General features: G+C 39.0%; 1 protein-coding gene across 6 annotated transcripts in view; it reads left to right on the plus strand.

Moving 5' to 3' along the window:
• ERG (ETS transcription factor ERG) overlaps nucleotides 1-12,233 on the plus strand; it is a 289,108-nt gene that overhangs the window by 259,060 nt on the left and 17,815 nt on the right. For all 6 annotated transcript variants that reach the window (XM_082246101.1, XM_082246105.1, XM_082246103.1 and 3 more), the window contains exon 4: nucleotides 9,809-10,012. In XM_082246101.1, coding sequence (XP_082102227.1) covers nucleotides 9,809-10,012 — 204 coding nt within the window. The remainder of the gene's footprint in view (nucleotides 1-9,808; nucleotides 10,013-12,233) is intronic.

The following is a 12,233-nucleotide window of genomic DNA, read 5'->3' on the forward strand; positions in this document are numbered from 1 at the left end:
GTAGGAGGGTATTGACTGAGGGGACCACCTCCTGGGGGTGGGATATGTTAAAAGCTTTAATATTGACATATTCTGTTGCCTAGCTACTCCTACGGAGCAAAGGTCATTAACCCCATAGTGACGAATATGAAGTGGCGGCGACTGTCGGAGGACGTAAGAGAAAGACAGTTTTGCCTAAATCAGAAGATCACCAAGTGTTAAGACTCTTGCTAATTATGGCAGAATGTGTTGGGAACTGGTGGTGAGACTTTAAAGAGGAAGAATTGTAAGCTCAGAAAACAATTTCCACATTCTTCATGATGAACCCTCTATATCACATCAGAAATATGGGACAGACAAGACCTGGCAGCACAGATAAAAGGAAAGATTTTACAAGTACACAGGGGCCATTTGAGTGGCAGTCCAACTTGGTTAGGCTGAGTATTTGCTATGATAATAAATCACAAAAGATGTTTTATTAATAGCAAACATTGCAGAAAGAGTAAAAATCCCCTTCTGAGTTCAAAGAGATTCTTCCTAATCAGAAACAAAGAATATAAATGTGTTTTGTTTTTAACAGTCTTTCAACACACAGAAGATTGGCCTTGGAGGCTCTATAAACATAGCCCATCTTAGAAATCTGTCAATGCTTATACTGTTTGAGCCCCCTCCCCCATTTAAAAATCACCTAATGTTAGAAGTTCCAAAATGTACCTGTAAAGACAAATGTTTTATTCCCTTCTTCACCCCCTTCTACCCCCATCTTCCCCCCACAGCACATAGGGGAGGATGAAACCACATTTTATTCTGGCTAGATCCTGGGGAATACAAATCAGCCAAAACCTTGGGAAGAAGATGCTCTTGCAATGGATTGGTTGTCTTCTTCCTGAGGTTTCTCCTGCTCTATATTCCTAAGGAATCTTCCTGGAAAGATGGTGAGATTATACCCAGCAATGTGGAAACTAGGTAAGATAAAAATTTTAGAAAAATCTGCTAGAGATGCGAGGATGAAAGCACCAGATCCCAAAATTGTATCTTTTTTTGGAAAGATACACAAAGTAAATTTTAAGGTGCTGAAAACAGAATACAACAGTATTATACAATCAAATACATTTTATTCTATATATTCAAAAATTAAAATCAAGCTTTTTTTTTATAAAATCAATAATGGTAATTTCATACTGTTGTTATATATGTACAGTGGTTTCTGCTTTACATGTTTCACCAGGAATATGGTTTCTTGAGGTGACTCATGAAGCCTTGTACACAGTATCACCCTAAATGAATAAGAAAATACATTATAGGTTCAATTTAATACAAAAATGGATATGAATAGTCTGCAAATGCATAAAAAATGAGAGATGACTTCTGCATTTTTGTATGCATTTGCAGACTGTTTATATCCATTTCTGCATTCAATTGAACTTAAAATGTATTTTCTTATTCATTAATAGTGGTACAAGGTACAGGGCTTCCTGAGTCTCCTGAAGAAGACATATTCCTGATGAAACATGTCGAGCAGAAACCACTGTACGTACATGACGACCGTATGAAATGTTCATTGTTGATTTTATACAAAAATGCTTGATTTTAATTTTTGAATATGTAGAATAATGTTTATCAGATTTTATAATACTGTTGTATTCTGTCTCCAGCACCTTGGAAATCCCTATTTGTATCTTTCCAAAAAATAGGTAAGATAAAAATAAATATAACTTTTTTACAGGTACATTTGGTACTACTAGGCCCGCTTTAATGAGCATGAGCAAAACAGAAGGAGAACTTCTTATTAAACAATTTTATATACACTGCCAACCCATCATTGTTATTTTCTTTAATTGTGCAGCCAATCTTTGGATGTGTCCTGTTTAGAAAAAACTGATTTAGGATAAAGAAAAATACCTAATTTACTGAGTCTGCAATTCTATCTACCTGTGGTAAATGCCTAACCTCCTCCCAATGCCTGAAACATAAACACTCAGATTGACTTTATGTATAAAGTTATTCAACCTTGTCTTTGGATTAATTGAGGAAAGTTAAGGTTTATGTTACTGTCTGGGTCCCCATAGGGAAAATGCAAACTTCTCTTCGTCCTGGTGACCATTGTCACAGTGACAACTATTTTAAGTGTTTCATTTAGGTGACAATTCCTCTTATTCCTGGTTGCATCCCCAAGACAGGAAGTAAAGGGAACTCTTGGTGTCAACAAAACAAAATAAATTGACAAGGGTTTTAACCCTTCTTCTCCATAACAAAAAAGTGTTGACTTTACATGCTTCTTAGAACAGCTATTCTCAACCAGAGTTCTATGGAACCATAGAGTTTCTTCAAAGCTTGCTCAGGGTTCCTTAAGCTGTGTTTCATATTTAATGGTGCCTAACAAAACCACTTGGAGGAGCCAGCTGCATAACACCAATGATATTTCTAGCGGTTTGTAAGGGTAACATATTGAAAACCACTTTAAGGAAAGCATTCTTCCCATAGACCACCAATGTAAGGAGCATTTTCCCTGACAATAAATTGGTTTTAGGAGGGGTTCCCCGGGACCTGAACATTGTTTTAACACCTTGTCCTTTTGCTATTGGCCAGGCGTGAGTACTGTTGTTCTGGGAGGACGTCATATGATGTCGTGGTCTGTCAGCGGCGTGATCTGTCACTGGCTGTGTCCAGCGGACACAGCCAATAATTGATCACTGTACCGGCCCGCTGCCAGTACCATGTGATCCCTGTGACCAATCACAGCAGATCTCATGACAATTGTAAACAATGGATGGCTTCCTTTCATGCCATCTATTGTATACAATTGTTTTGCTAGCTGTGATTGGTCACAGTGATCACATGCTACAGACAGGGCCACTCACAGCCTATTTGTACCATGTGATTAGCTTTTGCCAATCACAGCTAATCACAACAAAAGACACTGAATGAACCAGTTTCATTCAGTTAAAATGGTTGCCTATACCTATGAAATTCACTGGTACTGTATGAGCAATCATTATGTGTTAAAATTGTGTTTCTATGGAAACTTTGTATTTCTGTGGTTACAGTGTGTTAGAAAACAAATTGTAAATAAAAGAAAAACAAATGTAATGAAAAAGAAAAAAAAAGTTGAAAGAAATAATTTTTTTACAAACTGTCTCCAGTCAGTGTCCCTGATCACTGCCAGACCAGTTATATGATATTTCTGTACTGCACTGGTGACAGTATGTAAAAAAAAAAAATGAAAACATTTTTTTTTTAATTTCTTACTTTTCAAAACAATTGGGACAAAAATGTACAACTTCCAAAAACTCGGCATGCCTCTTACTAAATACCTTGGACTGTCTACTTTCCATTTGGGGGGAATTTGTACAGTCCTGGTGTTTTGGGGCCTCAAGAAATGTGATAGACCATCACTACATCAGCATTGATCGATTTTCAGATATATATTTTGTGGACTTTAACTTTCCAGCAGACTTAAAAATATACATTGATTTGGGTTATAATTCAACCAAAGAAATGTAGCAGTATAGATTTTGACCTTAATTTATGAAAAAAAGTTTATTATTTGCAAAACGTTATAACAGAAAGAAAAGCGTGTTTTTTTTTTTTTTCAAAAATTTCTGTCTTTTTCTCATTTATTTAGAAAAAAATTTAGCATAAAGTAAAAAACCAAGTGGTGATAAATACCACCAAAAGAAAGCTCTATTTGTGTGAAAAAAAAAAAATAATAAAAAATTATTTTGGGTACAATGTTGCATGACCAACAAATTTTCATTCGAAGTGTGACAGCGCTGAAAGCTGAAAATTGGCCTGGGCAGGAAGGGGGTAAGTGCCCAGTATTGATTTGTTAGGGGTTCCTTTAGGGCAGTGATGGCGAACCTTGGCACCCCAGAAGTTTTTACATTCTCCATGATGCTCAACTACACTGCAGAGTGCATGAGCATCATGAAAATCTGGTTCCAAAACATCTAGGCTGCCAAGGTTGGCCATCACTACTCTAGGGTAAATAGGTTCAGAAAGGCTGCTTTAGAATATAAAAAAGTTTCTGGTAATACAATTATTATTTGCTGTTCCTTAGTGTGCAGGATGTTCCTCTTTAATTTATATCACCTCTTGTCCAGCTGGATGCATACAATTGAGATTTGCTCCTGGCACATCCTATTGACTTCAACGTTTGTATAGTTAATCAAGGCCAATAAGCAGCCCAGTGAATTAAATCTATCACAAAAGTTAATTGTATTGCAACACCACAAAGGGAATACAGTAGACATATGAAGATTCCAGTGCTATGACACACAAGTGTGAAATGTTTTTCAGCGGCCGTTTGTTTTTCTGTTACTGAAAACTGGACATTCTGTTATAAATATTCTGAATGTTTCTATGTGCTTAGTGGTCTGACATCCAGGTGTTTTTAACTTTCAGTACTCGACGGAGTCGAAGAGCTTGGTCAGCATAGTAAGGGATAACTTACGAAGCCAAGCGCATACTTTCCTGAAAAGCTAATTGTCCAGACTGTCTTTAAAGTTTTAGGGCTGTGTAAATACGTTGTGTTAATCATTTTAAGCCAGCAGAACAAATATCAGGAACCCTGGCAGATGTGGAATTAAGTTTGAGCAGTAAAAAGTACACACAGTTGCAGTAGCTTTTTTTAGTAGTTTTAGCAAAATACTGTGATTTACAGTATATGCGACATCAGGGTAGGAAACCCTCCCCTTGGGCTCTTTTGAGGCCCATGCCTCATACTAAGAGCTCCCATTAGATCCCATCTGACCACAAGGCTCCTCCTGGCCTCCCTACCATCTTATCCCATTCTGCCATCTCCCCAACCAGGGGCCTATCCAGCCCCTCCAACCAGTGGCCCCATCTTTGGCTCTCCCATACAGGATTCCAATTCTAAAAATACCTTCACAAGCCTATCCTAGTGAACTCTACACAGTAGGTCCATCTTCACACTTCAAACATATTTATCTTTCCAGCAGCCTGCTATTCGACTTACGCACCTCAAGACATTTACCTTAAAGTAAACTTTTCCGTAAATCTGCTTGAATAAATTCCTGATATATTATAGAATACCAATATGCTATAGTAATAGTACAATTTTACAAAATAGCTTTACCCTTTTTCTTTAAATATTTAAATTTCAACTGTGTCTTTGCCTAGGCCAGTGGTCTCCAAACTGCAGCCCGGGGCCAGATGCGGCCCTTTGCTTGCTTTTATCTGACCCTTGGGGCACTATTTCATCCACTGATACCAACAATTGGGCATAATTCCTCCCACTGACACCAATGAAGAGGGACAATTCCTCTCCCTGACATCAACAATGGGGCACTATTTCTCCCAGTGACACCAACAATGGGGCCAAATGAAATCAATGATGAGGCACACTTCCTCCCCATGTCACCAACAATTGGGCCCAATAACATCAACAATGGAGCGCAATTCTTCCCACTTATACCAATAACGGGGCGCAATTGCTGTCACTGAAGCAAACAATAGGGCATTATTTTTTCCCACTAATGTAGGGACCTTTTCTACTCCCACTGGCCACAGTCCAGCCCTCAATAAGTCTGAAGGATAGTAAACTGGCTCTTTGTTTAGAAAGTTCGGAGACCCCTAGCTTAGGCTAAAAGCTAGAAGAAAGCATTTGCTCAGTCTCCCCTTCCCCAATGATCAAACTGCAACATTGTAACTTTGTAGGAAGTGGATACTTGAACAAAGATGCTGGCATCCTTCTGAGCCCCCGGTCTCAGCAGTGTGACTTGTCATGCAATTTGACAGTTTCAAATCGCATGACAAATTGCACCCTATTGTCCGCATTGGAAGTGGTCAAATCGTGCGAATCCAACAGAGTAAGGGTTGCACCCATTTTAAAAGCAGTTCCTGCGCTACTTTTTGCAAGTTCAGGTGCGACTTGCATGAAACATCTATGCATGAAGTCACACAGATGTCCTCGAAGTGGCACTTGAAGTAGCACTGAAATGCTACTTTGAAATTGTGCTACTTCAAGTGAAGTAGCACACTTTCAATGTCCCAATAGGTGTGACCCAGGCGTAAAGAGAAAAGCATGTAAAAAATGACCCTATCAAAGAAAGTAGGTGATAATTAGTCTATTGTTCCTCTGAAAGCCAACACTTCTGCCTACGTAAAATCCAAACTGTTCTTGGATGTCTCTATGCAGTGGCCGGATAGGATCATCCAGTGCCCAGGGCAAAGATGGAAAATTGTAACCACCCCCCCACTTCATTATGTGGGAGCTTATGTGGAGGAGGGGGGGAGAGAACACAGCCCGCACCTCCTCCAGGTGCTCTCCTCCTCTTCTTGCTGCTTCCAGTGCCGGGTTGACAGAGATGATCTTAGTTGCTCTGTGCCTTCAGATTGCTGTGATTGGCCATAGGGAGACTGATCACAGCGTTCACATGATGTAACAAGTGAATGTTGACATGTATCTAAAAGGAACAGAGGAAGGGAAGGGAAGGAAACTGGAACTAATGGTTGAATTACTCATTCATTCATTCTGTGCACTATAGACATCATGACAGTAACACATTCAAGTAAAGTTTAACCCTTTCACCCCCTCCTCTCCTACACATCTGATCTCCACACTGTCTCTCTGTGTGACCAGTTCGCACATCTGTACATTAACCTCTTCCATAGTGTGTGACCAGTACATTTACTCCTTTACCTCCTGCTTCCTCTCTATTTCACCTGTGTACTCTGCACTGTTTTTAAGCTTCACGTTTTAAAAGAGAATTAGGGGATTTTTTTTTTTTTCAGCTTCACATTTTAAAAGAGAATTAGGGGATTTTTTTTTATTTTTAGAATCATACTTACCTAGGTGGATGCAGCATTGGTCTGATGCTGCATGTGTCCCCCCGCTGGCTCTAAGACTGAGAACCGAGCAATCAAACATCGCCAAGGACTCAGTTCTCAGAGCTCCCTGAGCAGCAAGCTGGGACTGTCAGTCACTGCTGTCTGCTCTGCCCCTCAAGGGCTCACTGGAGTACTGGGCTGTTGAGGGGTGGGAGCGGCCGTCTCAGGCTGTCAGCGTCGGGCTGAGAGGCTGAGCCAGGTGCCTGTCCAGGCATGTGGGCAGATCCTGACCATATGGTCGTGATATTTCCTGAGCCTGGACCGGCTCTGTGACATCAGCCGACAACAGGCTTCAGCCCACTGTCTGCTAAAAAGGAATCATAGGAGTGCTTTCTTTTTTTTTACTTATTAAATTCCACTAAAGAAAGCGTTATCTACATAAAATATACAGTGGATACGGAAAGTATTCAGACCCCCTTAAATTTTTCACTCTTTGTTATATTGCAGCCATTTGCTAAAATCATTTAAGTTCATTCTTCTTCCTCATGAATGTACACATAGCACCCCATACTGACAGAAAAACACAGAATTGTTGACATTGTTGCAGATTTATTAAAAAAGAAAAACTGAAATATCACATGGTCCTAAGTATTCAGACCCTTCGCTGTGACACTCATATATTTAACTCAGGTGCTTTCCATTTCTTCTGATCATCCTTGAGATGGTTCTACACCTTCATTTGAGTCCAGCTGTGTTTGATTATACTGATTGGACTTGATTAGGAAAGCCACACACCTGTCTATATAAAACCTTCCAGATCACAATGCATGTCAGAGCAAATGAGAATCATGAGGTCAAAGGAACTGCCTGAAGAGCTCAGAGACATAATTGTGGCAAGGCACAGATCTGGCCAAGGTTACAAAAAGATTTCTGCTGCACTTAAGGTTCCTGAGAGCACAGTGGCCTCCATAATCCTCAAATGGAAGACGTTTGGGACGACCAGAACCCTTCCTAGAGCTGGCCGTCTGGCCAAACTGAGCTAACAGGGGAGAAGAGCCTTGGTGAGAGAGGTAAAGAAGAACCCAAAGATCACTGTGGCTGAGCTCCAGAGATGCAGTCAGGAGATGGGAGAAAGTTGTAGAAAGTCAACCATCACTGCAGCCCTCCACCAGTCGGGGCTTTATGGCAGAGTGGCCCGATGGAAGCCTCTCCTCAGTGTAAGACACATGAAAGCCCGCATGGAGTTTGCTAAAAAACACCTGAAGGACTCCAAGATGGTGAGAAATAAGATTCTCTGGTCTGATGAGACCAAAATATAACTTTTTGGCCTTAATTCTAAGCGGTATGTGTGGAGAAAACCAGGCACTGCTCATCACCTGTCCAATACAGTCCCAACAGTGAAGCATGGTGGTGGCAGCATCATGCTGTGGGGGTGTTTTTCAGCTGCAGGGACAGGACGACTGGTTGCAATCGAGGGAAAGATGAATGCGGCCAAGTACAGGGATATCCTGGACAAAACCCTTCTCCAGAGTGCTCTGGACCTCAGACTGGGCCGAAGGTTTACCAACAAGACAATGACCCTAAGCACACAGCTAAAATAACGAAGGAGTGGCTTCACAACAACTCCGTGACTGTTCTTGAATGGCCCAGCCAGAGCCCTGACTTAAACCCAATTGAGCATCTCTGGAGAGACCTAAAAATGGCTGTCCACCAACGTTTACCATCCAACCTGACAGAACTGGAGAGGATCTGCAAGGAGGAATGGCAGAGGATCCCCAAATCCAGGTGTGAAAGACTTGTTGCATCTTTCCCAAAAAGACTCCTGGCTGTATTAGATCAAATGGGGGCTTCTACTAAATACTGAGCAAAGGGTCTGAATACTTAGGACCATGTGATATTTCAGTTTTTCTTTTTTAATAAATCTGCAACAATGTCAACAATTCTGCGTTTTTCTGTCAGTATGGGGTGCTATGTGTACATTCATGAGGAAGAAGAATGAACTTAAATGATTTTAGCAAATGGCTGCAATATAACAAAGAGTGAAAAATTTAAGGGGGTCTGAATACTTTCCGTACCCACTGTATATATATATATATATAATTTATTTGGATACAGTGCTGCATGATGAATTATATATCAGTCAAAGTATCACAGCATAGGAAACCGAAAAATGTCCTTGCAATGAAAGAATATATACAGGCTGATAATTTGCCCCCTTTGGTTTGTTAAAGCCCAACTCCAGGAAACCTAAAAACTCTCTTTGCAATGGGCCTGCACCCACCCTGCAATAGTTAACTGCTTGTGTTGAGATAATGAGAAAAGCATCTTTACTTATCTGATCCCCCGATTCCTCGACAGGCGTTCTCCCCCATGCTGTAGCAGTGGACTTTTCCCCAGTGTCTTCACACCCAATGCTAGGCTATGGTCCCTGCATCTGTCTTGATGATGTCAGAGGACCTTAGAACTCCAGAGCATAGGGGAGAAGAGGCTGCAGGGACCAATCTAGCTTTGCAGAGAAGCCTGCAGTAGCAGAGGATCACGTAAGTAAGTCCTTCGCCAAGGCGCTCCTAGACATAAATGAGCAGTTAACCCTCCAGCAAGGGAATATTTTTACATTTCCTGGAGTTCTTCTTTAAACATACCATTGGAAATATTTGTTATATTTGTTTGAGTACAAAAAAAATCCAAAGCCGCCCTGTGTCTTCTGCATGCTTCCTGTGTTATCAGAAGGAGCGGTCCTAGTTCTTACCCTGGAGTACAGAATGATTAGCCCTTATGTTGTAGAGATCTAAGACTAGGAGTGGTTGAGTAGTAGCAAAGGACAATGAGCAGGGCTGATAACACTTAGTCCACCAAAGTCCAGTGTGTTGTCAGTCCACAGCAAGGCTTAATAGCATTATAGGCAGATCACATGTCATTTCTGTTCTTCTTTTTTTAAAACGCTTAACATTTTTACAATTCTTCCATGATAACAAAAAGTTCAATGGTTTTTAAATAATATTGGTGCAATAATATTTGGCCTTTTACTAAATTTTAGATCCAACATTATGGAGCACGGACCATGTGCGACAGTGGTTGGAATGGGCAATTAAAGAATATGGACTACCAGATGTTGATGTCATGCTTTTCCAAAATATAGACGGGAAAGAACTATGCAAAATGAGCAAAGAGGATTTCCACAGACTAACGGCCAGCTACAACGCAGAGATCTTGCTCTCACATCTCCACTACCTCAGAGAAAGTATGCCAATCAGTTTTAATTTTTTTATTTTACAAAAATAAATTACTGTTTCTACTTATGATTATTATGATTGTATATATGTATATATATTCTCTTTATAAATCCTGTGTATTATGTTTTCATTTGTGCATGCTGATTTAATGCAAATTAATTGTTTCCACTTTCTCTAATATTTTTTCTCTACGACATGCAAATTTTATATTTGTATCTACCACACTATTTGCTACCATCTTTATTTCTTTTTCACTTTTAAATGGTCGAGGATCTGCATACAAAAATCAATGCATATACCAAAGACTGATTAACCAGGTAATTTTACAGTAAACATAATCAACTTATAGCCTATTAAATGAAATGGGTTTATTTGTACTAAATTTAATTTAAATAACTTATTTTTACTATTTTTGTGGTAGAGATTCCAGTTTTGGATTATTTTTGAAGTCTCAGAAAGTTTTACATTAATAATTTAACCATATACGTATTTAGATATAAATTGCATTAAATATGGCATAATTCTAGTTAAAAAAACATGCTTTAATGCAATGCTTTAGACCAGCCACAATAGTTTAAATGGGTTCCTAAAATAAAAAAGTTATTTAGGCAGTAATAATAGGTTTGAAAACCAAACACCAGTGAGCTGTCTCCTCTAATCTCCAAAACATACAACCTCCACATAAACTATTTAATTCTGTAATTAGTAAAACAAGTGGATATAATCACATAAACACTGTAACAGATATCAAATGATATTAAGCGAAAAGGAAAGAAGTTTCTAAAAGTTCACAAAAGAAAGTTCCAAATCCGTGCACTCTAAATAAATGGTGAAAAACAAAAAGACACCCGAGGAAAGGAGCTGTGTCCCAGGGTCACACCACCATAAAGAGTAATGGGTCTGCTTACCAGATAGTTGGATACCACAAAGAGATCATAAGTTGCCTTTCTGCTCAGCAGCCAATTAGGATATCAATCGTCCAAGAAGAAACTCCTTACACCTTCCTCTCAGTAGGCATGGATGGATGGCGCATGTCTACTTAGAGGAAGGTAGAAGGAGTTCCGTCTTGAATGGTTGATATCCTAATTGGCTGCTGATCAGCAAGGCAATTTATGATCTCTTTGTGGGATCTAACTATAACCCATACCCCTTTATGGTGGTGTGACCCTGGGACACAGCTTCTTTCCTCTGAAGTCTTTTTGTTTTTCACCATTTAATTGAAGTGCATGGATTTGGAACTTTCTTTTATGAACTTTTAGAAAATTCTTGAGTTTTCACTTAATTTCATTTGATATCTGTTATAATGTTTATGTGATTATATCCACGTGTTTCACTAATTTCACAAATAAATTATTTATTTGGAGGTTGTATGTTTGGGAGGTTAGAGGAGACAACGCACTGGTGTTTGGTTTTCATTTTATTTCACATATATTACGCGATGGGATTCAGGTGCAGCAGTCCCTGAATTGTATGGTGTACCAAGCACAGAATTACTTTTTCTTAATAATAGGTTAAACTAATATATTTTAATAATATATAGTACTAATAGCTTTTTTAGGTAAGTCTTGGATGAAGGGTTAGTACCTCTTTCAGGTTTTTCCTGCATTCTAGATTTCCCCTACTTCTTATCCTAGTGGGCAAAAAAAGGGACAATCGCCTATAATGGGCATAGGCAGCAAAAAGAGAATAGCAGAAGCTCCTATCTGTCTCCAAATTAAAAAAGAACTGCTTCTGTAATTGCTTCCTGTGTCAATGTTAGAGGTATTCTCATTACTTCCTTTCCCATTGGTCAAGCAGGAAGTAAGAAAAATTCAGCAGACAATGATAAGAGCATGACAATGATTTTAACAGTATTCACTGTAAAAAAAAGAGTTTAATCTAGAGCTGGGCATAAAAAAAAAAAAAAAAATTTTATAACATTTCTATTGTATTGGTCATGATAGTTGTACATACAATTATTGCATTTAATATTACTAAACCAATTAAATGATACGATGATAAAATAAAATTGATAATAGCAGTATTATACAACTACTAATATTAATAAAAAAAATTAAAGTGGACCTTGCATGAACCATAAAATTGTACAGTAAATCAATCAAGATCAATTTATAGGCAATCAAATAGAATGGGCTTATTGCACTGAATTTAATGTAAATGAAACGTCTGTTTAATGCTTAGCAACCCCCCCCCCCCCCAAAAAAAAAAGGACACAAAAAGCATAAGGAT

The sequence above is a fragment of the Pelophylax lessonae genome (genome assembly GCF_965119305.1).
Source record: "Pelophylax lessonae genome assembly, chromosome: 2".
Classification (NCBI taxonomy): Eukaryota; Metazoa; Chordata; class Amphibia; order Anura; family Ranidae; genus Pelophylax; species Pelophylax lessonae.